At 36.2% G+C, this 27,528-nt stretch overlaps 1 protein-coding gene across 1 annotated transcript; it reads right to left on the reverse strand.

The window, feature by feature from the left end:
• Positions 1 to 1,194: 1,194 nt before the first annotated feature.
• On the reverse strand, positions 1,195 to 27,528 carry cnsta (consortin, connexin sorting protein a). Its single transcript, XM_016535237.1, has 13 exons — positions 27,447 to 27,528; positions 18,228 to 18,650; positions 16,454 to 16,596; positions 14,905 to 14,935; positions 14,479 to 14,565; positions 13,163 to 13,274; positions 11,292 to 11,313; positions 11,092 to 11,185; positions 8,369 to 8,471; positions 8,140 to 8,258; positions 7,593 to 8,032; positions 2,176 to 2,317; positions 1,195 to 2,079 (listed from the first exon to the last, which is right to left on the reverse strand). Exons 2-13 carry the CDS (start codon positions 18,565 to 18,567, stop codon positions 1,871 to 1,873), a joined length of 1,842 nt encoding a protein of 613 aa, XP_016390723.1. The 5' UTR covers positions 18,568 to 18,650; positions 27,447 to 27,528; the 3' UTR covers positions 1,195 to 1,870.

A 27,528-nucleotide genomic window follows, 5' to 3' on the forward strand; every position in this document is an offset into this window, starting at 1 on the left:
TGTGTACAACTGTTCAGAACTGTGCTAGCTAACCATGTGCTGATTAGCATCTTTGAGATCAATAGTTCAAATAGTATTTTATGATATTAATCGTAATATGATATTATTCAAATAGTAATATGATATTACGCAGCGCCTGAAAATAGTCCCCAGCAAGCTGCCTGTGCAAGCAGGTGGCTACGTTGGTTATGTTGACGGAAATAAGCCTATTTTCAGGCGCTGCGTAATATCATTGCGCCTGCTGCACCCATGGTTCGGCAGCAAAGTTCCTTGATTATTACGCCGGAATGAGAGTATAGTTCCTAGCCATATCGGCCTAGAAAATCGCAACTTTTCATTTTCCGTCGGTCTTAGTATACGATGTAACTACAGAAGAGTCAAGTTTTGAATAGGAAAAATAACTCTTTGGTCATTTTTGAGCGAGATGCTAACGGTCTAATCGGATTCAATGATCTATGCTAAGCTACAGCTAAAAGTGCTACCGCCAGACCTGGACATCGGCTGAATGGATTCGAAAACGGTAAAACTCAACTGTTTAACTCCAGGGGAGTTGGAAAATGAGCCTATTTTCAAAAATAGTGGAGTGGTCCTTTAATTTAACTTAATTTACTGCAGACTTATGTTGACATTACCATAGTAAGACTGTGCTTCAAAAGGAAACATAAAAGATGTTCAAGACCCAACACAGGATGCACTTATGACAATAACCAAAAATAAATGTTACTTATTTAACACTGGAGGTCATGATATTATAACAAAAATGCCTGAGCAAATTATATTAAAATCATATGACATTCTCGTTCTAGTACCAATCGTCTTAAAAACTTCCCATTGCTAAATAGTTATAAACTGGAGGGCAAAACAAATCATGGTTAGCATAGTTATACCAATTCATTTCTATGGGGAAAATGAAATAGGCTATTTAATAGAATTAGCTGTTTTACAAAAAAAAGTTTATATATTTTTACATTTTTTTATATAAAAATATAATATACACACACTAATAAATATCTGAACTTATCATTTTATAACTTACAACTTTTTCTATATAGAACTTGCACTTTAAAATTTACAAGTTTAGATATTTATTAGTCATAAAATCACTGTTATCATTATAATTTTTTTTCATTAGCAATGATAATAATTAGTAGTAATAATAATTACATTAATAACAAAATAAAGTAAATTCAGTCTGATGGATGGTACACAACACTGTCAACTGCATGTACAGAATCTGACAGATTTTTTAAAAGAAAATATATTGATTATCTTCAGTGATTTAACTTTTTAATAATGACAATGTTGCTGAATCTACCGAAAAATTATTTTTGTTTTCCTATATTAATAAATGGATAACTATGATAACCAAGACTTTGCCTCTCTGCTGACTGTATCTATATATCTATATCTATAGCTCCTCAATATACATGTATTGCTTTCCTGTCCCTATAAACATCTTTCCATAAGTCCAAACCCACCACAGGAAAATGCTACGTCCAGGCTACAGATGATTATGTCCATTATTATCTTCAGTACCATGATGGTCATTCAATTTTCAAATAAATAAAAGACACAACTCTGTCAACCAAGTATTAAGATTTTAAATTGAAGACTTTAAAAATGAAGTCATATGAGGTTCAGTTGACGGCAGTAAACAGTGGGCTACTTGAGTCAAAAACTGGCCAAAGAGGTTTGCTGTGCCTTCCTGGGGCCGGACGTCCCCTTTAGGACCTGACAGACGGGCTCGTTTGGGCTTCATCCGTGACAGCGTGACCCAGCAAAGGCCTTTGTATGAGGAGATCTCAGCATTAAAGATCACGGAGGCTACTGAGAAGAAGAAACGGAGAAGAAAACAAGTCGTCCCGTCCTGCTATGAGCTCAGGGACAGCCAGTGTTTGACTTCATCCATGCCCCTCTGCACCTGTCCTATGTAGAAGTCCATGTTATGGGAAAAGTCTGTGCACACACTGGACTGGGCGTCTCCGAAAGTGCAGTAGAGCGCAGTCCCGCCCACACTGATCACCACGGTAGCCAAGCACAACAAGAGGAGGAGCAGCCAGGAGTCTCCGCCCACCTCATCTGCATATTGGGTTTAAGCAAATCAACACAGAATCAGAGCGTCATCAGTGTGAATACTGCAAAAATGAGTGTGCAGAATACAACAGCGGTTCTTACCATGGTCCAGGCCCTCGTCAGGCTCTCGGAAACGGACCTTCCGTTTAGAGACCGGTTTAGGGGCGGCAGGGACAGAGCTGTTGGCTCCTTCCAGAGAGACTCTTCTCTTCAAGATAGACACAAGACCAGCAGCTGGAGTGATCTGAAAGACAGAGGGCAGGTTACTGGATTCACAGTCTCCAAAAAATTAGGAAGTGCTTTGCACTAACATACTTTACCCACTAGATGTCACTATGAGCTGAGGTGGCAGGTGATACATCAGTTTCAATTACATTCTAGTGGTGAAGAAACTGTAAACCTTGTAGGATTTAGCTACAAAAAAGGGAATTTATTGCTTTTTAATGTTAAAGAATAAGGCAGTTTATGATTCAGCTGCCTGGATATAAGCTTCAGTACGTAAAGTAGTGTTTTATTAAAATTTGTGAAATTTAACAAGAAAACTCCCCAATTATTTTCAATTTTCAGACTTCCATAAAATTTTACAGAATGCTTTTTAATTATGTATTTATTGTTTGCTACATTATAAATAACTACTAAAATAAATATAAAAACTAATCCTACATGCAAATGTAGAGTTTAGAATTTTAACATTTAATATTTCTATTTAATATTTATTTTTGTTTGTTAATATGTGTATGAGAAGAGAATATTTTAGCGTGCTTATTTTTGAAAATCAGGTTAACACTCCTAATTGAGATTGTAGATAAAGTGTCAATGGTCCATTTGAGAGATAGGTGGCGGTAATGCACTTATAAGTCTGCTATCCGCTGTAAAGCAAGAAGAAGAAGAAGATGCGACCGCGCTCGGGACAGTTCGGACATTGCGGTGAATCAGAGGTAAAAAATGATATAAATACTGTTCAGTTTCTTGCACAGACCGATCGTTTCGTGTCTTTACACATCAATGTATCGTCACGAGCCGCAGGGTTTAATTTGGTTTTGTTTGTGTATGTTTTTTTTTTTTACTCTCAAAGCCGTGATTCCCGTTCACTTCCATTATATGACTGACAGACTGCAACGGTTTGAGTTAAAAATCTTAATTTGTGTTCTACTGAAGAAACAAAGTCACCTACATCTTGGATGCCCTGGGGGTAAGCAGATAAACATCAAATTTTCATTTTTGGGTGAACTATCCCTTTAAAAGTCATTTTAAAAAGAGTAACAGGATTATTTTTCAATAAAAAACTGTTGGTGTCCACTCATTTCATCCTGAGAGCTTCCATATTTGGCAAGATCTGTCTCAATGAAAACAAACGTTTCGGGCACTGCAATTATAGTTCTCTATTTTTACTCCATCATAGCGGTTACATTTATCAGAAGAGACTTAGGCCAAACATTTTTCAAAACCTGTAGAATGGCTCAATTCCACAGAGATTTTAAAAGCAGGAGAGCAGACCTCACTGTATAACTAAACACTATATAAAATGTCCAAAGGCACACGAGGATGTGTTGTTACCATTGTTAAGTGTGTTGTTAGGCACAGAGTGTGTCACATGACCTATGTACATCTCTAATCAGATTTTAGTGACGGAACTGTTTCATTCAAAGGCTTAAATACATTGATATAACATTAAATAGAGGTTGGTGAGGTAATTGTTCCTAATTTTATTTGAGGAAATATGTGTTCCTGAAAACCAGCAACAGCAAAACAGTCCACTTAAGGGTTAGATGTTAAACTCTCTTGCTTTAAATCTCTCACAAAAGAACTCCTGTTAGGAAGTACATAGCACATAAGCAGCGCAACAAATTAATAGGATAAAAAAACAGATGCATTAATCACTTGAGCAAATGACACTTGAGTAATTAGGCTTCCAAACACACCACAACGTGGTGAGCCGATCATGAAGTGGGCCATTAGCAGTCAGCAATCAACATAACAGTCCAAAAATAACACATGCTTATCATTGCTAATGAAAGTTTCCAGCTCCTCAAATGCACTCTGCTGACGCTCTTATACAGAAAAACATCACGTTTGATGAGTGTGGACTCAAAGTCAGTTGGGTAATGTTTGCTCTCTCTGTGGTCATTCAGCATTATTAGCCACAAAAGGCCGTAGTAACTCCATCACTGACCAGACATAGAAGACATGATTCTGTACATTTCTAACAAATATCGGCTCAGCAGTAGAGCTTCAGAATAAATCCACTTACACTGCTGCGTCATTACTCAACAGATACAGCAGAGATACTTGCAATTAAAGCTATTTGATCTGCTTGGTCAATGGACTGATTCCCTAAATCATCATTTTAACTAGTGGTAGATTGATATTGGTTGGTATTTTTGACACACACACACACACACACACACACACACACACACACACCAAAAATGTCAACCAATATCAGTCTACCACTAATTAAACTGATGATTTAGGGGATTTTGAGTAAATATTGTGTAAAAGCTCTCTAGATATTGGCAGCGGCCATTAAAAAAAAAAAAACATATCAGTCGACCACTATAACTTTGTGCAATATGTACTTGCATGCTTTATTAGATTAGCTATAGGACAAAATTTAAACTTCTAAACTGTTCTAAATAGAATAAAAATGTTTTCATAGAGATGAAATACAGACTGCTCAAAAGTTTGTAAACAGTACATTTTTTTTTAAAGTGACATTTACATAGTCACAAAAAAAGGTTTCAAATAAATGCGGCTCTTTTGAACTTTCAATGAGGGAAAAATGTATCACAGTCATGCTGCTTAAATATTTTTGTGGAAACATTGGTAATAAGAAATATTTTTTGAGCAGCAAATCAGCATTAGAATGATTTCTGAAGGATCATGTGACACTGAAGATAGGAGTAATGATGCTGAAAATTCAGCGTTCCCATTGCAGAAATAACTTAAATTCATTTTAAAATAGAAAACAGACACATCATCTATTAAAACAGAAACAGTTATTTTAAATTGTAATAATATTTCACAATATTATTATTTTTAACTGTAGTTTTGATCAAATAAATGCAGCCTTGGTGAGACTTCTTTCAAAAACAAAAAATGTTTTGATTTTGGTTTTCCAGGTCAGTAGGTTCTGTCTGGTTAAAAAGCATTAGAATTTGGTCCTACTGAGCACAACTTAGTCTGCATGCACACCATGTTTTCAGCCTTTCCAAGAAAAGGGAAAGCTCAGACAAATGTTCAAAAGTCCAACCATTTTAACCAGCTCAACAGACTCACTTTACTGTACAGGCTGAAGGTCACTATCGCCATTATTGTTGAGTCACAACTCTCATGCAACATCTATTATGGCACACTTAAGAAGATATGTTGATTCAAAATATGAATAATATAGATAATGACAGATTTATTTATTTTTTTAAAGATAATACTTTTTTTCTGCAAAGATGCAATAAATTAATAAAAACCGAGTAAAGACATTTTATGTCACAAATTAATTATATTTCAAATAAATGCATAATAAATGCTTTTGAACTTTCTATTTATTGAAGAATTCTGAAAAAATGTATCTCAGTTTCCACAAAAATAAACTGTAACAATATTACACAATTACAAAATGGTGCCTTGGTGAGCATAAGAGACTGTTTAAAAAAAAATAAAAAAATCTTGCCAACCTCAAACTTTTGAATGGTAGTTTTATATTGACAGCACAAACTTACACAAGATGCCACACTAAACACTAGTCATGAAATCAAGACCCCTCCGCTAAGAAACGGCACATCACATGATTGGGAACAGAGCACAAAGCGTTTAAGGATATTGGCTTCGTGAAAGCCTGTATTGTGCTGGTAGAGATCAGTGGTCCAGATTTCATTGTTGATTGTCTCATTGTGATATCATCACACACGGCTGCCTGTTACAATCATTCAGCTCTGGCATTCAGGGGAAAGGTCACCCTTCAGGGCATCCAGTTCTCAGAATCACTGCTAAGATTCCGATTTCTATTATGTATGTTCTTATCAGACGCCTTCTCACCACAGTAACTTACAAGAAAGTAAAAGAGGTAATTACCAAACCGGGAGCTGAGATCATACAAGTTAAGCTTAAAAAACCAAGTATAGCAAGAAAATGATTATTAGAATACATCACGTTTATACACATGGTTGCCATAGATGAGTCCCTATTGACGAGCTCTGGGTTAAAGGGATAGTTCACCTAAAAATGTTCATTTCTGTCTGTCTTTTCTTCAGTGAAACATAAAAAATATTTTGAAGAATGTTTATTTGTCCATAAAATGGAAGCCGTTGGTCTCCAAAATGGGTTAGTTACCAACATTCTTCAAAATATTTTCTTTTATGTTCTGCAGAAAACAAGTCATACAGGTTTGGAACAACATGAGGGTGAGTAAATGATGACAGAATTTTGATTTCTGAGTGAACTGTCCCTTTAAGAACCAGTGAGACACGCTGTCGATTACCACAGACAATTCTGACTCCCACAGTTTTGTAAACTCAAAAAAAAATAAATAATAATAATAAAATAAAAAAAGGTCTAGATGGGACATAAATATGGTTATTTTACAATTATATGAATCTATTATTAATATAATTATTTTATGTTTAATAAAATCATACAATTGTATTATTTCATATAGTATTGAAGGTACTACTATGGTGGGTTTCAAACAGTGCAATGCTTCAACTTCTGTAAGACCACGTATTTGAATTCTTTTGTGCAAAAATAAGTTATTTTGAGATATTAATAGCTGCGAAATTGTCTTTTTAGCATTGGGACTACTGTTATAGGCAGAAAGCGATATAAACAGTTTTTTAAGCTCGAGTTATTCTTTCTGGTAACCTTAACATGTGAAAGTTACCAGGGTTAAAATAAGGATTCATAATATTGCATAGACAAGGTTTGAAATCTATTCTATCTGTCTCCGAAATCAGAATGATTGTTTATCTTGTATTGAACCTAGAATATTCCTGCAAGTCAGTGACAACACTGCAGTTAAAGAGATGATAAGGGTTTCCTATGCGAGATGACATCACTATGACCTCACTGGATGATATCATAGTGATGCTAGCAGCTTCTAAATCTTGAAAAAGTAAATTAAGTTTCACAATAAACCACTTAAGGTGATGTGTGCTATTTTTTTCTGTGTTAATACACTTTCTCTTATCCCAACTTACAATACAGACACTTAAGTAAGCCATTTATAGATTGATTCTTCTGATGATTAAATTAGGTGATGCTAGTGGTGTAGAGAGACACTTTCCCTTTAAAATGCCTGTCAAATTTGCATATTACTCACAATATATGCAGAATATTAAGGGTTACCAATCTTAGAATCAGGAAAAGCTTAGCAAAGTGCTTAAGAGACTAATCGGAGAGACCTTTAAATCTAATATGATTAGAATTAAACATTCTCAAAACAAAGCCATGCCAAGCACTAAAAAACAAATAAGCCTCATTGTCATTTGAATTTGAACTAAACTGACTGAAAATCTGTCACCCACCTCTTCCACCTGTATGCGTTTGGCCATGTCATCCAGCATGGACACATTCATAATATCCAGCGACTCCACTCCGTTCCCGTTCTCCTCTAGCTCCAACTCTAGTGTTTTCTCTGGAACGTCCTGCTCCAGAGGAACCTGCTTAGTGTGTGGGACGGGCTCCACCTCATCCTGCCCCGTATCCACAGCATCCCCTGTTCCCTCCATCACCACTCCGGGGCCATCAGTGTCCGTCTGAGGCGGCTGGGCCTCTGCGTTGTGGGGTTGAGCAGCGTCCATTGGTGACTGGGGATCTGGTGCGGCATCCCTGTGGGAAGCTGCCACACTCCCGCTCTCCTCTTCTGCTCCTGCATCCTCACAGGCTGGAGAGGAGGAGCTGTCTGTCACTGCCGAGGAGGGGGAGGGGTCATGCTGCTGTTCGCTCTGGAGGGATTGTGGGATTTCTTTGTGTTGAATGACCACATGGTCATTTGACCATCAGACCCTTGTGTACAACAGAACAGATCAATGGCAGACGGCAATCACTATTGATGCATCGTGGCCCTATTGCCTGAACCACTGTGGATCAATAATGCAGGACTCCACTGTTGACTGTTCTCTGCTACCTCTGTGGTCATAAACACATGCAGGTCGCTGTGCTGCTCAGAGACAGGATCTAAGTGATGACAGCTCACTGTCAGAGATCAGAGAAAGACACACGACAACCAGTGCCAGGCCGATACAGTCTGACGCTCAGTTTCTAAAAGCTAAACTCTCCCTGCTGTCTTCCTACAGCTTACCACTCATTTTCCAGAATGTCAATTGGGGCAGTGCTGCTACGATCGTCAGGCTGGATGACTTCCTGTTGTGCCTCACATGCACTCTGATCCTCCATAGCCTTCCCTGTTTTAGATGGAAAGAGAGAAAACAGTTTATATGAAACTAATGAAATATTCTTCTTGGGAATCAAAGGTTCAAAATGGAATACTAGCATACTGCACAGAATGTACTATACACTGCCTGCTTTTTGTTAAAATAATCTGTGAAACATTTCAAACAAAACATTCCATATTGTCACTTTACTAGATTTAATTTAGCAAGTGGTGGCTGGAAACTAAATTCTGAACTAAACACACCTGATGTCCCTCCCCCCCACCTGCTTGCACTATGTCTGATTTCTTTGTGTTGAATGACCACGTGGTCATTTGACCATCAGACCCTTGTGTACAACAGAACAGATCAATGGCAGACGTCAATCACTGTTGATGCATCGGGGCCCTATTGCCTGAACCACTGTGGATCAATAAATTTAAATAGAAAAATCAATCAATCAATTTACTTTTGCCAGCCTGGGAATCACATTTTAAAATGTGCTAATATTCCTGATTCCATAACCAATTAACCTGTTGCATGTATATTCTAGATTAAGTTTTTAATGAGTTTTATTTATTTTGAAATTTTATAATATAGGCCATTGTATCATTTAAAGCCATAACATTAAAATAATTGCTATAAATAAATTTATATAATTTGTATTGGCCTAAATATTCTTTCTCCGTGCATGCCTAACAAAAAGTTTACTATCTTTAGAAAGACTTTCAGATAAATTATATCAGACCAGACAATCAGAAACCTCAAACCAACTCAACCCATAACCAATTAACCTGTTGCATGTATATTCTAGATTAAGTTTTTAATGAGTTTTATTTATTTTGAAATTTTATAATATAGGCCATTGTATCATTTAAAGCCATAACATTAAAATAATTGCTATAAATAAATGTATATAATTTGTATTGGCCTAAATATTCTTTCTCCGTGCATGCCTAACAAAAAGTTTACTATCTTTAGAAAGACTTTCAGAAAAATTATAACGCATCAGACAATCAGAAACCACAGTTCAAACCAACTCAAACGCACCTTGACATCTAACAAAGGGCATGATATTATGATGAACGTTTGGATCAGAATTTTGCATGAACAAGCAGTACGAGTGAATGCAATAGTACGTGTGAATGCAATCAATCTCTAACTTATGTGTCTAGGAGGGTAACTGCGCAGGGCGAGATGCAGCTGCTCCAGGAGTCCCGGACGCGCTCCAGAACAGGTGGCTGGGCAGAGGCTTTTGCAAGAGTGAGAAAATGTGTGTGTGTGTGTGTGTGCTGCCATGCCTGGTGTGTAAAAGTGAAACCGGGTCAGGGAACTCAATGCGAGTAACACTGTGTTCAGGTAACATACCCCAGCACCACATCAGCTGCGAGAGCTAGTGAGAAAGAGAGGCTCATCAATAAGGCATGATCTGGAGGGACAGGAGGGAACTCTAACTCTGTGTGTGTGTGTGTGTGTGTGTGTGTGTGTGCACTTGAAGAAGGGGACAAGGGGTTTGCCTCGTCCACAGATGATGAAAGAATGTTTCTCGAAAGGAAGCTGTAGGGTCTAATCTACTAAAAAGACTGTAAACTAGGTGTAAACAACTAATATTAAAAGATCAAATTAAAACTATTTCCATTCTTGATAAATGTTAAGTAGTTTTATTTGCCACGATTCAATGCAAATTTACTGTCAAAACCATATTTTTTAAAATATTATAACTTTCTCCACCTCTGAAACAATTTTCTGCTGATAAAACCATAGTGAGAAAAACAGCATTTATTAATAACATCACAGCTTAATTGTTGTTAACTAATGTTTTCATTCAATCAAATCTGCTGATTTGCAAAAAACTAAAAAAAAGCTTATCAGAAGCTGAGTTCAAATATATCAATAAAAAAAAAAACTTTCCAAAATTTTATATTTTTTTGGGGAAAAAATATTTATATATATATATATATATATATAATTCTAATCCTTAATTCTTATTTTGTGTGAAAACGGTATGAAAGTATTTTTAGTAAAATATTTTTAGTAAAAATATATTAAAATATTACAAATATATATACAAAAGCAGTGAAATGACATGTTTCAATAACAAAATGAAGTTTTCAAAATGTATAATTTAACTCAGGAGTGGTTAAAGTTGAAATCAGGATTAAGCATAAAATAATATCTACAGAATTATTATGAATCACATGAAAATCAGCTGAGAATTGAACATAGTTGTAACCTGGCTCTGAGGAAAACAGGAATCATGTCTTTGTGGCAGTTTTTCTGGTGATTAAGGTATAGTATAAGAAAACTCTTATATTTTGTGAGAAATTGTTACACTGTCGAGCAAAACAGAGACTATTTTTGGAAAAGGCACCCCAAAATTATTAAGAAACAAGTATTGGATTTCCTTCAGTAAATATGATGCAGGGCGGTGTTATTTCACACTGAATAAATACATACATAAATACACACATCACATTATTGAAATTGCTCTGATGGTAGGAAGATTCCTCATTTATGTTAATAATAATTAGCCTGTTAAATTGAAATAAAAAAGCCCTAATAAATATATAGTACAAGTCTAAGATGATGTGTTTTCCTGTAGTTTTTGGTCTATTTTAGGTGGTCTGGCCTGTCATTGGAGAAATAAACTCACCTGAGCTGCATGAAAGCTCTTGCGTGTTCAGGTTTTGCTCTCCTCCCTGTGTTTCTCTGATCACACTGTTCCTTTGCACTTTGGACAGCTCACACTATGAACGCACACAGACAACAACGACTTTCACCCTCTGGTCTTTAAACGTGGATTTTTTTTCTCTTATCGTACAGACAAACGCAAACATCAAAGAGGCGTCTTACTTTCTCAACGCTCCATGCAGGTCTGAAAAAAGACAAGAAACGGTGAAGTGTCAGTCAAAATCATCTTAAGGAGCTGTAGTATCTGTTTTTTTCTTCTCTCTCTATCTCTCTCGTAGCAGGACAATGTGCATAAAAGGGGACTCAAATCTAAGGTTGCTCCGCTCAGCGGGAATCTAATATTAGAGCGGCACATTTCTCATACTGAAACTCTAGCACTTGTTTCAAATTGCTGAAAGCACAGCAATGGGCCATTTGCTTAAACCATTACAGGACTGCAAACTGCAGCCAGAGTGCAGAAATGAGACACAGACACGCTCAATTTAGGAGGGGAAAGAGAGAAGCTCAGGTGTGGCTGCCGGTGAAAGTGTCTGGCCCGGACGAATGGGACAGAAGGACACAGCTTTTACCCTGTACTTAAATTGTGAAGTGGCTCGAAAGGTTAAACATTTACTTGTACTCCATGTACAGCACTGCTAACATATTTTTACAGAGATCAAGCTCCGTAGGACTGATCCCTGATCTAGGAGAATATAGATTATAAAAAAATGGAGAAAAATATTTAGGAAAACTTTTAGAGAAGCAACAAATTAATAAAATAAAATGGTGTCGATGTGATATGTGTGGCTGAACTAATGTTGCATGCAATAAAAAAATAAAATAGTGTTGATCTGTGTGACTGATCTATTGTAGAGTGCCATAAAATAAAATAAATAATTATTTAAAAAAGTAAATTAAAAATAAAATTTAATATTGCTGACCTGATATGTGTGGCTGACCTGTAGTATGGAACAAAATAAAAAATAAAATGTAAAATATAAAATATAAAATAAAATAAAAAAATATTGTTGACCTGACCTGTGTGGCTGATCTATTGTAGAGTGCCATAAAATAAAATAAATAATGATTTAAAAAAAGTAAATTAAAAATAAAATGTAATATTGTTGACCTGATATGTGTGGCTGACCTGTAGTATGGAACAAAATAAAATGTAAAATATAAAATAAAATAAAAAAATATTGTTGACCTGACCTGTGTGGCGGATCTATTGTAGAGTGCCATAAAATAAAATAAATAATGATTTTAAAAAAGTAAATTAAAAATAAAATGTAATATTGTTGACCTGATATGTGTGGCTGACCTGTAGTATGGAACAAAATAAAATGTAAAATATAAAATAAAATAAAAAAATATTGTTGACCTGACCTGTGTGGCGGATCTATTGTAGAGTGCCATAAAATAAAATAAAATAAATAATGATTTAAAAAAGTAAATAAAAAATAAAATGTAATATTGTTGACCTGATATGTGTGGCTGACCTATTGTAGAGAGCAATAAAATAAAATGATGAATAAAAAATTAAAAAGTAAATTAAAAATTTAAAAATATTGTCGACTTGATCTGTGTGACTGAATTAATAAAGTGTGCAATGAAAAAATAAAATAAAATAATAATAATAAAAATACATATTGTTGACCTGATCTTTGTGGCTAAACTAATGAACCTTCCACTTTAAAATAAATAATTAAAACACAAACAAACAAATAAAGTTGACCTGATCTGTGTGGCTAATGCAGCATGCAATAAAAAAATTATTGTTAATATACAAATATATATATATATATATATATATAAAACATATAAATAAATAAATAAAATATTGTTGACCTAATCTGTGTGGCAAACCTATTGTAAAGTGCAAAAAAAATTCTGAATAAAAAAAGGTGAATTAAAAATAATATTAAAAATAAAATAAAATAAAATAGTGTTGACCTGATCTGTGTAGCTGAACTGAAGGGTGCAATAAAATAAGTAAAGTTGACCTGATCTGTGTGGCAGAAGTAATGTAGCGTTCATGTGCAGTGTGCACTCACTGTCTGTGCGTTCTGCAGATGTGTCTCAGTTTCTCCAGGTGTTCAGCATCCAGGTCACTGTCTCTGTCTTCTGGACCGTCCTGACACTGGCCAACCAAACTCCATCTCCTCTCTGATCACAGAAAGACCAGGTTAAAAGTAGAGCCTGACCGATATGGGTTTTTTGGGGCCGATACCGATACCGATATTAGGGAGTAAAAAAAGGCCGATATCTATATATCGGCCGATATTCTTTGTGTATATTATAGTACAGTACCAGTCAAAAGTTTGGAAACTTTCCCATTCGTGTGTCCACACATTTGACTGGTACTATATATAGAGTACAGTATATACATAAACACATTTTTTGCAATGATCACTCAAATGTGGTGATCAAACACTTATAATGACGTGACAGAGATACGTAATGGAGGCAGGGCATTTAACAATTTAACAATAAACTTTATTATCCAAAATGAGTCTGACATCAGTGCACTGAACAGTAAAGTTGAAGTTTATTCAACTTTAATTCAATTAAATTCCATTCAACTTTATTCTGTTAAAGTTTATTTCACTTCGAAACATTCATTCACGGATTTGCGCTACGGTCTTCACACACAGACGAAACTTACTACAAAAGTGTGAAATAATATACCTCTGTAAATAAATACAATATAAATTCACGTCTCGCGCACTTTAATGCCCTTTGAATGTAACGTGTACGTTCCCTTGGAACTGGAATCATGGCGGAATTTCATGTGAAGTCCACTTCGCAGGGTCTCCACCAAATTCGGGGGATCCCTTCAGCTAGAGGAGCCCTCTCGAACGCCACCCTCCGCACGTCGGTAGCCCCCGGGATCGCTTGATCGGTCGGCGCCGGACTGCGAATTTAACCACCCGTAACTCCCGAACCCTGGGGGCTATCGACGCGGGGGTGGTCTCATTCGAAAGCAGGCATCTAGACGTACACTCGATTCGTGTTCGAGAGGGTTCCTCGAGCTGAAGGGATCCCCCGAATTTGGTGCGGATTCGCCGCGCCGTTACGGAGATATGGCCGTTCAAAGTTTCAATGGTTTTCCATAGACTTAAGCTTCAAAAGTGTTCATCCAGGTCGCCAGTAGCAAACAATGGAGTGCGCTCTGCTGGACAAACTAAGTAATTACACCATTTCAAGCATTGTATCTGCGTTAGGCTATATGTTCTATAAAAAAAATTTCATATCGGCGGCATATTCGCCGAAACCAACAGGCTCATATCGGCCGATAATATCGGCAAAACGTTAAAAGGTGTTCCATCACGTACCACCTCTGGGTAACAGTTTCCCAGAATCCACTTACCCCACTGCTGCTGTTGGGCGGCGAGGTTAGACAGCAGACGTTCGTGATAGAGTCTCTCTAACTGTATGAACCTGACTGCTCTCTCATCTGCAAAATGCTCTGGTTAAGGAAAATCTACAGGAAACGGGAGACCCCAAAGCACCAATGCACTTTACAACACCGAAACTAAAGAATGCCACAGTGAAATACTATCATATAAGATGATGACTGGCTGCAGTAATGCACTGAATGTAATACAATAAACAGCTCTATATCCATAAACATTGTGAGCATCCCTGATTCTGTTACAATAACAAAGGCAATGGGGTTTAAAATAGGAGCTATAATGGAACAAGCGTCAATACAACACAAAAGGCTGTTCAAACACACCATTATACAGAGCTCTATTTTTTTATATAATTGAGAAAACAATAATATTAAGGATACAGTCCTCCTCACGCACATATGACTCTGCAATCTGTAAAGAAGAGAGTTTAGCCTGGAGTTATTATGCATTACATTACACAATGAAAAGCATCATTAGGTAACACTGTACAATAGCTCTAAATCATAATGTATTGCGTTATATAATACAGGTCATTAATTAAAGTACATTTAAAATGGGATTTATGTATCATATGTGACCCTGTAATGGCTAAAACTAAATTAAAACTGTAATGGCTAAAACTAATAAGTACTGTAATGGATAAAACTAAATTAAAACAAATACAAATAAAAATGAGAAAAGCACTACCAAATTAATAAAACTTAAACTAAAATAAAAATGAAAACTGAAAATATTAAAATTAAATTAAATTAAAAATCTTAACATGTGATATAACAGTATCGAAATAATACTAAAATAACTAATAAAATAAAAAAAATAAATAAATAAAAAGGTAACTGTGACTTTTTAACTTAATTCTGACTTTTAGTTTTTTGCAATTCTGAGTGTATATCTCACAATTTTGATTTTTTTTTCTCTCTGAAGTTTACATCTTTCTCTCTCTTTTTTCTGGCATGGAATAAAAAATGAAGAAGGTAGTTTTTCACAATTCGGACTTTTCTTCTCAGAATTGCGAATTAATATCTTGCAGTTCTTTTCCCGCTTACTTTCAATAAATGGTCCGTGTGAGCTGAGGAAGGAGCTTTGCTGTTCATGTTTGAGTATACACAGTGCACGTAAAAAGTGAAAAGAAAATCCAGTTATCCAAGATTTGCTCCATTTAAAATCTCTCATAAGAACAAAATCCACAGGGGAATAAATGAGAGCAGTTCCAGCAGAGTCGTCTTGTAGCTTCAAATAAATCTCTCCTCAGGATGAAACTAAACCAGCTGAGCATCTGAGCAAAGATGTTCTTGTAAAACATGTTGAATAAGGTCAAGCTCCAATAAACATTTAATAGAGCTTTACCATTTAAGGTGCTGGTTATTCTGCTTCCTATCAGATTCTTCATGTACTGCAATCAGTCAATGTTATCAGCACGGGCCAACAGCAACAACAGACTAACACAAGCTTATTAATGAACAATGTGGAACAGCACAGGAAAATTCATCTCATGTTCTGGCTCATACACTATAGCGAGGCAGACTGAAGTAATAAGAGGTTTGCACCATCTACTGGCAGTAAACAAGCTTACAGATGCCCACCGTCACAGTAAATATAAGTACTTTGTCAAAACTGATTGAAAATTAGGTTTAAAGGACAGAAGTTTAGTCTGTTCAACATGTCAAGTTGCAAGTTTTCATTGCTTTGTTCAAAAGTTGTTGTTTTTTTTTACTACTTTTATTCAGCAACACATTGTTTCTCAGCATATTAGAATGATTTCTGAAGGATCATGTGACACTGAAGACTGGAGTAATGATGCTGAAAATTCAGCAGTTAGATGTTGTTCATCTCTCACATTTACTTAAGAACCTTAAATTTAACACTTCATTTAGTCATTTTGAGCAGAGAGACACACAGAGGAGATTATGTAGAACAGGAGTACGAGACCTGATGGAGGCACTGTGGCAGAAGAGGGTGGTCTCCCTGCTCCCCCAGCTCCTGGAGAGACGCCACCAGGGAGCGAGCGAAGCCCTGGGGTGATCCAGCATCACCGTGAGGCGTCCCTTCAGGGCTCACAAGCCCCTCTGACACTGAAAAGACAAATATGACATCCTCTTTGATAAGTGTTGACACTGAAAATGTGCTAGAGTAACACTAACTGTTTGGTATTTTAGCATAATTATTACCAATAGACTTACATTTATGTGGTTCGGTGTTATTTTAGTATAGTTTATACACTTTTAGTTTTTAATATTTTGAAAATCTTTTTTATATTTTCAGTTTTCATCTTAATTTTAGGTTAATTTTTAGTATTTTTGTTTAATTATTTTTTTTATTTCAGTTTTAGTTTTTATTTCAATTTTATTCTACTTATTTTCCATGTATTTATTTATTTACTTACTATTTAATTGCTTGTTTCAACTGATTTCATTTAGTTGCCAAGGGAACATTTCTAATTTTCGTTTAGCTTATCCATCTAATACTTATATTTTATCATATTTGTGACCCTGGACCACAAAACCAGTCATAAGGGTCAATTTTTTTTAATTGAGATTTATACATCATATGAAGGCTGAATAAATAAGCTTTCCATTGATGTATGGTTTGTTAGGATAGGACAATATTTGGCCGAGATACAACTATTTGAAAATCTGGAATCTGAGGGTGCAAAAAAATCAAAATACTGAGAAAATCGCCTTTAAAGTTGTCCAAATGAAGTTCTTAGCAGTGCATATTATCAAAAATTAAGTTTTAATATAGTTACAGTAGGAAATTTACAAAATATCTTCATGGAACATGATTTTTGGCATAAAAGAAAAATCTATAATTTTGACCCATACAATGTATTTTTGGCTATTACTACAAATATACCCCAGCGACTTAAGACTGGTTTTGTGGTCCAGGGTCACATTTCAGTTTATTTCAATTAACAAAACTGTTTTTAATAGTCTTAGATAACAGTAATAACCCTGATGTGGTTATCCAAGACACATCTAGATGTCTAAATGCTCCAAAAATTGAATTGAGAGGTTACGCCCAGTGTTTGTACATCAACACAGATATATCCCGCTCTAGAGGTTGGCCCTTATTATTCATGCCACTCAAACCTGTCTAAAAGTTGCGCGACAACAATGGGGCGCAGTCACTCGTTCAACAGCAGAAACCGAAACAAAAGTTTAGCACTATTACTCAGGGTATCTGAATCCTCGCAGACAATAGAAACGCTTCTCCACCCTCAGCCTGATCAAGTGAATGACATAAATCTGTCCCGTGTCATTCAGGATGACACCGTTTGGACTGGGCTGTGCCTATTCAATGTCCAAGGAATATTCAATATTAGTCATTTTTATTTTTGTATGCAAGTGCTCCCTGAGTGTACCAAGCTATAGAATGAATCAGATTTTATATTATTAGCATACATCTGATTCATTCTAGCACAGCACTGTTAACTTTGACAGAAAAAAATCCTCTTGATTGGCATATAAAGCCACTAAGCATCATTTTGTTATGTATTTATGGAATATATAGGTGTACTCAAGAATATCTCATTGATTTATTACTAGCCTAATTCTCAGAATATCTTGTAACGAAACGATTCTGAGAATTAGGCTAGTTTTACCACACACACACACAGAGGATTATGGGATATGGGCAATGAAGGCTACATCTATGCTGCGCTTCAGGTTGTTTTTCAAACTGTGGTCTGTAAGTTGTCTGTTACCTGTGGGACTGGGGCTGGGTGTTGGTGAGTCTCGGATGTGTCCATCCAGCTCTGGAGAGTATGCGCCACTGTTACTATCCACCTCTTCCTCCTCCTCGTCTTCCTCGTCCTCTACCTTGGAGCTATCATAATCTTCGTCATCACCGTTGTTATTAGTATTATCTTGTCGGAGGGGCCTCTGTCCACCACGGGGACCCTGTTCGACCTCCTCTGCTTCCTCCACCAGTCGGTTCTGGTTTTCGTCTGGGCTGCGGCTGGAGTCAGAGTCATTTAGGAGGTCGGGGTCGGTTACTCCTCCCCGCCTCACTGGGCCGTCGCTCTGCCACTGTCCGTCGTCCATGAGGTCCTGCTGACAGAGAGCATGAAGATCCACTCGAACCCCTGCAGGCCTCTCAGCCACTCAACGGCGCTCCCGCCCGGCCGCTGGAGAGCAGATCAGAGGGACAGTTTAATGGCCGTGAGCCATCATGGAAAGTATAAGAGAACTGACTCATAGTTTACCCATAATTCCACTTCAGGTTGGCTGAATGCAGTGCATGAATCAAAACACTTGAGATTTGTCTGTTTTGTTTTGCATTTGTTTATAGCTGTATTAATCAGAGGCCAAATGCAAAATCGTTTTTTGCTAATGTTTTTGTTCATCTCTACAGTTTTGGTATAATTTCACACGATACCATTAGAGATAATATTTAAAATAGGAATTTAGAAAATTGGTTTTAATAAACATCATAAATATATATTTTTTACTTTTTTTAATTCTATTTATAAAATGTTCATAATATAATTTTTTCCCCCCAAATATTCATTTTAAAAGAACCACCACTGTACTGTGACCAAGGTTACATTACATTTAAAATGTTTAATGCAATACGAAGTGAAATACTGTAACAGTAGAAATAAATAAATCAAATTTTTATCTAAATAAAAGGAAAAATGATTTTAAATGGTTCATTTACCAATATAACAATACTTATGTAAGGATGAAAGAAACTCAGATACTTTGATCTCCTGAGAAACAGACAATACAAACATACACGGGCATCTTCGAGACACCCCACAGAGTGGAGGTGCAGGAAACGCCTCTCTCACATATGCATCAGTTCCTTCTCATCCCCTTCCACCCATCCTCCCTCCACTTGGTTCACTCAGAATGGTCAATAGTATAATGTTCTACATGAATGCAAATAATATTTACAGTCATGTTTGGTATCATTTGAATAGCCTCAGGGCGAGTGGTACAATGGTCTCAATCTTACAAAAGTAGACTAAAAGATAATACAGATCCTAAAAGTTAAGAGATATTTTGCTTATGGGAGTGCCCTCTACCAGGGTCTTCCATGTAAATTACCTTCTGTTCCCATTGAGGTGTAAACTACCCAGGTCTAGGACCTGGGTTAATGCAAATTCCAATTGTTTGTACATGCCTCAATTTGGGGGATGTTTTATCTTGGTTTTGTATTTAAAGGATTGCAGCAAAAGGGTCGGGGCGATTCTGCAGCCAGAATGAGCCCATAGTATGAAGGGTGTCCACACACTTCATACTATGCATTTTTCTAAACGTCAGGTATGCAATCTTACTCTCAGATTCATCTTTGAGAATTTGATGTTTTGTATTGATTTGATATCTTTGAATTGGCTATGTAGACAATTGGCATAATAAATATTTACCTGACTGATAATAAATTGTTACATTTGATTTTATTCTGACCTACTCTGAAATTATTTTCTTAAGTAGATTAAGTGAAGGCGTATGTTACCGCAAATCTGTGTCCAGGGTTAGTACATACTGAATCTCAGGTTAGATGGAGCATGGGGCACATCAGGTGAGATTATAGATTTCTGACTAACTGCTTGACTTTAGTTAAGTTGTTATGCAGTTGCATTAACTAGGGGGGCTAGACAAAATACTGCTGGAGTACTAGCATGGTTCGGGCATATTTCATAGTACTAGCCATAACCTCTGGTTATTGTCTCAGCTTTATTCAAGTTGTTATGTGGTTAGAATAACTATAGGGGGCTAGGTAAAAACACTGCTGAAGCATACGCATATTTCATAGTGCTAGCCATAACCTCTGATTATTGTCTAAGCTTTATTCAAGTTGTTATATAGTTAGACTAACTATAGGGGCTAGATAAAACACTATGGAAGTATTAGCATATTTCATAGTGCTAGCCATAACCTCTGATTTTGTTTGAGCTTTAACTAAGTTGTTACATAGGTGACTGTAGGGGCATGAGGCGGTCTATTAAATAGTTAGCCATAACCTCTGACTAATGATCAGACTGGAGAGTTTGTGATTGTGTGGTACACGTACACCGGCCGGCGTGATACACCCTGAGCGACATAGATTCCTAATGAACGAGTAAATATAAAGTATAGAGTTAACTAGAATAATCAAATGTCAGAATAATACTAATTAGAGGCAGACAAACAACCAATTTGCTTTCCAACCTAAATTCGAGGTCATATTAAAATGGAGTCAGATTAGAATTTAACTTAAATTGAAAAACTTTGCGTGCTGAAAAGACCGAACACACAAGAAGCCTTCAGCCACCACTGGATACCTTCCTTGGGCTAAGTGCGTGGACCTTACACTTATAAGCAGCAGCAATATTATCTTATTAATTTTAACATATGGAAAATGCAGAGACTTCTGTAAACATTTCTGAGTGATGAAACAAATGAACCACTGAAATGAATCTTTATTCACTGAAAATAGTTTGAATGGATTCAGCCTTTTTCATACAAATATGCATAACATATAAAAACAAAAGGTTAACATTTGGGTTGTGACTAAAAAGAACAGAAACAACAACTAAACAGAAACAGCAAGACAACAGAAAATAGTGTAAAATTGCATACCATGGTCTAAAGAATAAATATTAGATGAATTCATCAACACACATATGTCAGCACCAACCTGCAGTCCTGTGTCCCTTTAGTCTCCCGTAAATAAACTAGGAAATAGTCTGAAGACTATATGCTCTCTCTCTATCACTGACTGTTTGGTTCCTCTGAATAGTGAATTCACACACCATGGAGATTTTCCATAATAGTCCCCATTGGGTTGTTATAGAAGAAAGAGCACCATGCTTATTAACACACCGTCTCATTACAGAGCTTATGCAATAACATACAGCATCTTACAGATCTTAAAGCAGACTGGCTGTTTGTTTTTCACCTGCTCAGGGGGATTCTGGAGCTGCGGAATGAATGAATGAAAGAATGAATGAACACTACGATGCTTGCTTATAGGTCACTGCTAGGCCTGTCGCAATAATCAATATATCGACTTATCGCGCAATATATGTACATGACCTCAATCATTTTTGGTGACGCAATATATCGCACATTATATTTACTTAAAAAATGTCACCATGTTTTGTACATTCCACTTGCGCCTGTGTCTTTTGTAGCTTCTCGTAATTTACTATTTATTCAGGTTTAAGGTATCTAATATTTCGATACTTAATCCATGATCTAAATATTCTTAAAAATTCAAAGTTAGTTTTGATTTGGAAGTGTGTTTGGCCTTCTTGCATTATTATGCTGTTAGATTATGATTATATATTCAGTGGCATAAAATGGTCTTTAAAATGACAATAATATCGCTTATCGCAATTATTTCTGGGGCAATATATCGCACAACAAAAAGTTGTTATCGTGACAGGCCTAGTCACTGCATATGATGATAACGCTTAGGGCAGTTCAGTGTGCATTAAGTGAACAAACTGAGCTGAATCCAGTGTTATTGTAAACTAAAACTATAAAATATAATTTATTTTAATTGAAAGCTGGAAAATACTAGGTGTAAAAAAATTTACCTTTAAAAATCAAAGTAAATATAAATTAAACATAAATAGAAATATGTACAAAAAAATAAAAATAAAACGACTAAATCTAAAGTTAAAATGAAATAAATACTACTGAAAAAATTGGTATAGAATTTCCTTTGAAACTATTTTCACTTGCTAGTACATTTATTCACAACTTCTTTTTTTTTTTTTACACAGTAGGCTATATGTAAAAAATACTAAAACATCACTGGCTAATTCTTAGAGGTAATAATTCAATATTTTAAGATATATGGAATTGGCTGATAAATACATTTAAGTAGATTTCAATTCCGAAATAATTTCAATTTCTGTTTTCTTTCTGCTTTTAACAATCTTTTCCTTTCTACATAGATCAAAGACAGAAAATAAAGTTAATGTTATGAGCTGGTCTCAAACTAATGTAATGTAACAAATGCAATATGAGTCAATAATTTTAGTTCCTTTTTAGGAGTACACTAGCTCAAATATAGATGACTTAAAAGTTAATAGACATGGACTAAAAAACCATAAACAAAGTACCATTGTATTAGCAAGCATACATTTATTATTTATATTTGTTATTTGTTTTTAATTGATTTTTAAATTTTTAGTGTAGTATTTTCACTTCTTTTGCACATTTTATGATTATTTTAAAAACCTTTTTATGTAAAGCACTTTCATTTTCCATTGTGTATAAAATGTACCACAGCCTTAATAATTAAATTAGCCTTGCATATATACAATAGATAGATTCTAGATGGTTCTAGAAGTGCGGACTGACTCACGGCGGACCACAGGCGTTCATTCGCTTTTCTGACAACATAGTGACTCAGTGAGCCGGGGACCATTGGATCTGTGCCTGTGGTGTGACCACCTACACACATCCAGACCACATCAACAAGAAGGGCCAGGTAACCCACTCGCTACTGCTTCACACATGTGGGATTTCTATCAGTTCTTAGTGACTAGAAGTGATAATAAATAGCCATTGTCTGGGCCTCGTGACCGATTTAAGATGTCATTTCAAAAACCAAATGTAAAAAAACACTTTAAAGGGCACAGCCAGAATAACATGAGGTCAGTCACATTATGGCAAGGAGAAATTTGGGTATGCGAGCTGCCATGTTCGTTCATCCGCTTTCTTTTAAGAGGGAACTCATTAATAATCAAAGACAGCTGCACTCTCTCATTAGCTCCTTTAACAACATTAAAGCCTGAGGGGTGAATGAGAGAGAGAGAAGAGAAATAGGTTTATTCATCCTGAAAAACAAGCATGACTGGAGTAGCTAGGCACAAATGTGTCCCACACGCACACAGCGTTCTTCAAAACCATCTGTGAAAGTAACATCAATCCTCTATTCTGACTTAAAACTGAACGTTTATCCAGAAGAAATACTGAAACTCCTTCCTAAATGTTTTAGATTTAAATATACTTAAATGAAATATAGTAGGGGTGCACCGATACCACTTTTTCCAGTACTCGCCCGATACGATACTTTTATTTTTGGTACTTGCCGATTAGGGCTGGGCAAAAAAAAATAGATTTTTCGATTAATCGTTTTTTAAAATGACATCGATTCAATATCGATTCTCAAAAGCCGCGAATCGATCTTTTCCGGGATTTATTTCAGCACATTTAAAACAAGATCTGATTAACGTGAATCTTATCATTAGTCTTCTCCACTAGATGTCACCCTTATTTACCTTGCGCGATGTTACAACAGAATGTACATCATGGCCATTCGCGTGATTCGCAATGCTCAGGTGAAATGCTATAGTAATACTATAATTCTACGGAAGCATTTGATATCACGCATAAGGCACCATGATTTCCGCAATGAATGAATGGCGGATGGCGCAGCGCACTGTTTTGTTTACACATACTAAAGCGCGGATGACGCTCGCGGTGTTTTCATCTTCTGCCGTCTCACTATATGACTATCCAGCTGCTCTGAGAGTCACTTCATTAGCATTTATAAAAAAATAAATTGAGAATCGAATCGAATCAAATCAAGAGCTTGCGAATCGAATCGGGATATCTGAATCGATACCCAGCCCTATTGCCGATACAGAGTACCGATACCGATATTTTTATTGCATTTGTACATTTTTTTAAACAGCATTTACACAACAATCAATACTTAGTCGGACAACCCTTAGCCTTAATGACAGACTGTAGTCTCCTGGGCATGCTGTCATCCAGGTTCATGCAAACCTGAACTTCAATTTTTTTTTCCCAGACTCGGTCTGAATAGACTACAATGCCGGCTGTTCTGACTCAGAGACTGTAAGTACGTTTTTTATATTTAAAGAGTTTTTATATTTTATATTTAAAGCGAGTTTTTTGGGCAGTGTAGAGTAGGGCTTGTTGTTTGTCATTTCTCCGATCACAAATGTAGACTTTATGTTTACGCGGCGCAATAAAACACAACGCGTAAAAAGACAGTATTAAGTCATTATAATCCATAATTATGTCCCCACTGGATGCAACGAATAGCTCGCGCATCTGCGCCGCGGCACACTCAATCCACTCAGCGTGCTTTGCTTATCAGCTCGCGCACATCAGCTACAGGCGTTAATACTGTTACTAATGTTTAACATTATATTCATTGCATACATATACTTCTTAGACATCCTTAATCTCTAATAACTCCATGCTGCTGTCTGTTGTCGATGTTTCTTTGTCTGAATATGGCACTTATCACATGCTGTGTGGTATCGGCGTTTGGTATCAGGGCATTTTAACGAGTACGAGTACAAGAGCTCAGTATCGGGCCCGATACCGATACCAGTATCGGTATCGGTGAATCCCTAAAATATTGTTTAACTCTATGGAATAACTGATTCCAATTGGTTGGCCATGGCAATAGAGTGCAGCAGTCATGCTCCGGAATTAAAAATACCATTCATTTTCTCCATAAGGGAATGGATTTTGAACGATAATTTAAAGACAGACCTATTGTGAGCTAATCGATGGTATTTGCTTTTGTTGAAGCTGTCAGTCTGCATTATTTTCAACTTATTTATTTTTTAACAGCATTTTACTTGGTGAAAACTACATTAACCATGATTCTGCAGAGAAATATCCACCAATCAGAGAACCACAAGTAAATCACGCCACAAGAACACTTTAGCACCCACCCACTCTCTTGAAGCTCTGTGTATGACATACATATTTGTATGCATACTATGCATATTTTGCATTACACATAAATTATACAGTACAGTATATATTTAAATCAATCGTTTTAAGTCTAAATCGTTTTTATTTTGATTATGTCCTTCACAATGTTTCATGGGATTGTAGTTCTGTCACTGTCACTGGGCCGGTACCTTTGAAAAAGGTACACCTTGGTACCTTATTTACCCCTAAAGAGTGCATATTAGTAGGTGTGCTTCGATTGATGGACTGCCGACCACTATCGGCCGATAATCGCTTTGGGAAGTCTGATCGGCGGTCTCTATAAGGATGATCTCAAGCTGACGATGTGCTTGCCGTGAGAGATTTGGCATGACATGCAGCTGCACCGTCTCAATCTCTGTCCGGCACGGGTTAAATAATTATAATGCTGAAGGTGAGGTACAACTCATATTCGTTATTAAAGAACTTACAAAGTAATTTGAAAACTTTCTCGCTTTCCCTCTCATAATGAGCAAATGGCTTCAAATCACCACATCGTGTCTGCACTATAAGTGAGCTGCACGCTGCACAGTTGACACAGGAATTGTCACTTGCACAAACGAGGCAGTGTCGCATCATCACTTACTTTATAATTTGCATTTCTTTTTAAGTCTCGCCAGTGTTTAAACTATTCAGCACTCAAGAGATGTGCGCTCATGCACACTCAAAGCACACACATAAGGCCGCCTCACATACAGCTCACAAAATCAGGCTTGTGCTGTGTGTAAGCTATTGTGCGACAATTGCCCCATTGTAAAAACAAAAATGCACTGCATGATCAAACATTTAGATGAGATAATTATATATATTTTTTTTAAATGTCTAAAAAAATGCCCCCCTCCACCCCTCATATTAAAAAAATCTCCCCCACAAGAGTCACCTAAGAGGGGAATTCCCCCCATTTTCAAAAATGAAATTCAGGCCATGAATGAATGAAATCGTGATCGGAGCATCACTATAAATAATTCTACATGATAAAAAGAAGGCTTCAAAAAGATCAGTATCTGTGATCGTATTGGCAGATACTGCTTCCTGTGATTGACGATCGGTGATCGTCTCCAAAAATCCTGATCGGAGCACCCTTACATATTAGTTCCTTAAAAGTAGTACATATTATTACCTAGAGTGTACATATTCTTACCTAAATGGTACATTTTAGTACCTTCTGAAAAGTCATGTTACCATCAGGGCTATTTACGTGACAAACACAAGGTCAGCATCATAATCCATAAAATGTTAAAATATTTATTACATAAAACAGGAAACTTTTTTTCCTGAGAATTTTTAAAAAAAAGACTACTGTCAAAAAAATTATTATTATTATTATTTTTTTTTTAAAATAAGACTACTGTCATTATTATAAAGCACATTCCAGAAATGGTGTACAGGATAATGTTGCATCACATTGAAATGGTTTATTTTATGATAATGACCAAGTGACTCTATATATTACTGCTTATTATGTAATAATAATTAATGATAATACAAGAAAAGCACAGGCTACCAAAACTCAAAATGTGACCTTTGGGAGGGATTGTGACCTCTATGGTGAGTCAATACATTGAAATGGCATTCCTTTCCTAGCCTAATCATGATCTATTTCCCTGTATACTAGCACAAAAGAAAGTTATTTAACACTTACAAACAAAACTACTTTCACATAACATGCATATCTCACGCTCAACGAAGCAAAACAAAGCAGACAAAACTCATCATTCTGTTTTGACACATGACCACTTGAAATAATTCTTCAACTTAAGTCCCCATTCACTTTTAAATGTTATTTTTTAACATAGCATTTATGCTTAAACTAAGAGAGTTAAACACAGATCCTTCTGCAGCTGAATAAACAGATGTTGATATTATGTAATACAGTGTGTCCGTCATTGTACTGTATATAAGCTATATACACACACGATTCTACGGGCATCAAAATTCAAAACATCAGTCGCATTCATACAGAAAAGCAGGGTTAAAGCTCTATGAGAGCCGCTTTCATCATTTCTTACATCACATTTGTCTAAACTGCTATCAGAAGTGTTATTTACCACATCAGGTGCGGGTAGTGCAGATAGAGCTGTTATTAATTCAAGCGCAAACATGCATAGGCATCATAAGTGCATCAAGCCATTATTTCAACAAACTGCACGTTTCATTTTGCTTTTTAAACGCGGATATTATCTTTCATGAATATTATATTCAAAATAAGAGGCTGCACTTACAAATCGATCGATAGGGCAGGTGGTTTGAATTCGGATGAACAGGCAACCGCGCTCTTGACTGTCGGCTGATGCGTTTGTGTTT

Source organism: Sinocyclocheilus rhinocerous, unplaced genomic scaffold (genome assembly GCF_001515625.1).
Source record: "Sinocyclocheilus rhinocerous isolate Xijiao unplaced genomic scaffold, SAMN03320098_v1.1 scaffold1004, whole genome shotgun sequence".
Taxonomy (NCBI): domain Eukaryota; kingdom Metazoa; phylum Chordata; class Actinopteri; order Cypriniformes; family Cyprinidae; genus Sinocyclocheilus; species Sinocyclocheilus rhinocerous.

Bases quoted from the DNA above. Each gene is read 5' to 3' on its own strand.
- cnsta (XM_016535237.1), bottom strand. From the start codon at position 18,567: ATGGACGACGGACAGTGGCAGAGCGACGGCCCAGTGAGGCGGGGAGGA. The intron at 16,597-18,227 runs GTAACAGACAAC...TTGTCTTTTCAG, and splicing joins ACCCAGCCCCAGTCCCACAG to TGTCAGAGGGGCTTGTGAGC. The intron at 11,314-13,162 runs GTGAGTGCACAC...GTCTTTTTTCAG, and splicing joins ATCTGCAGAACGCACAGACA to ACCTGCATGGAGCGTTGAGA.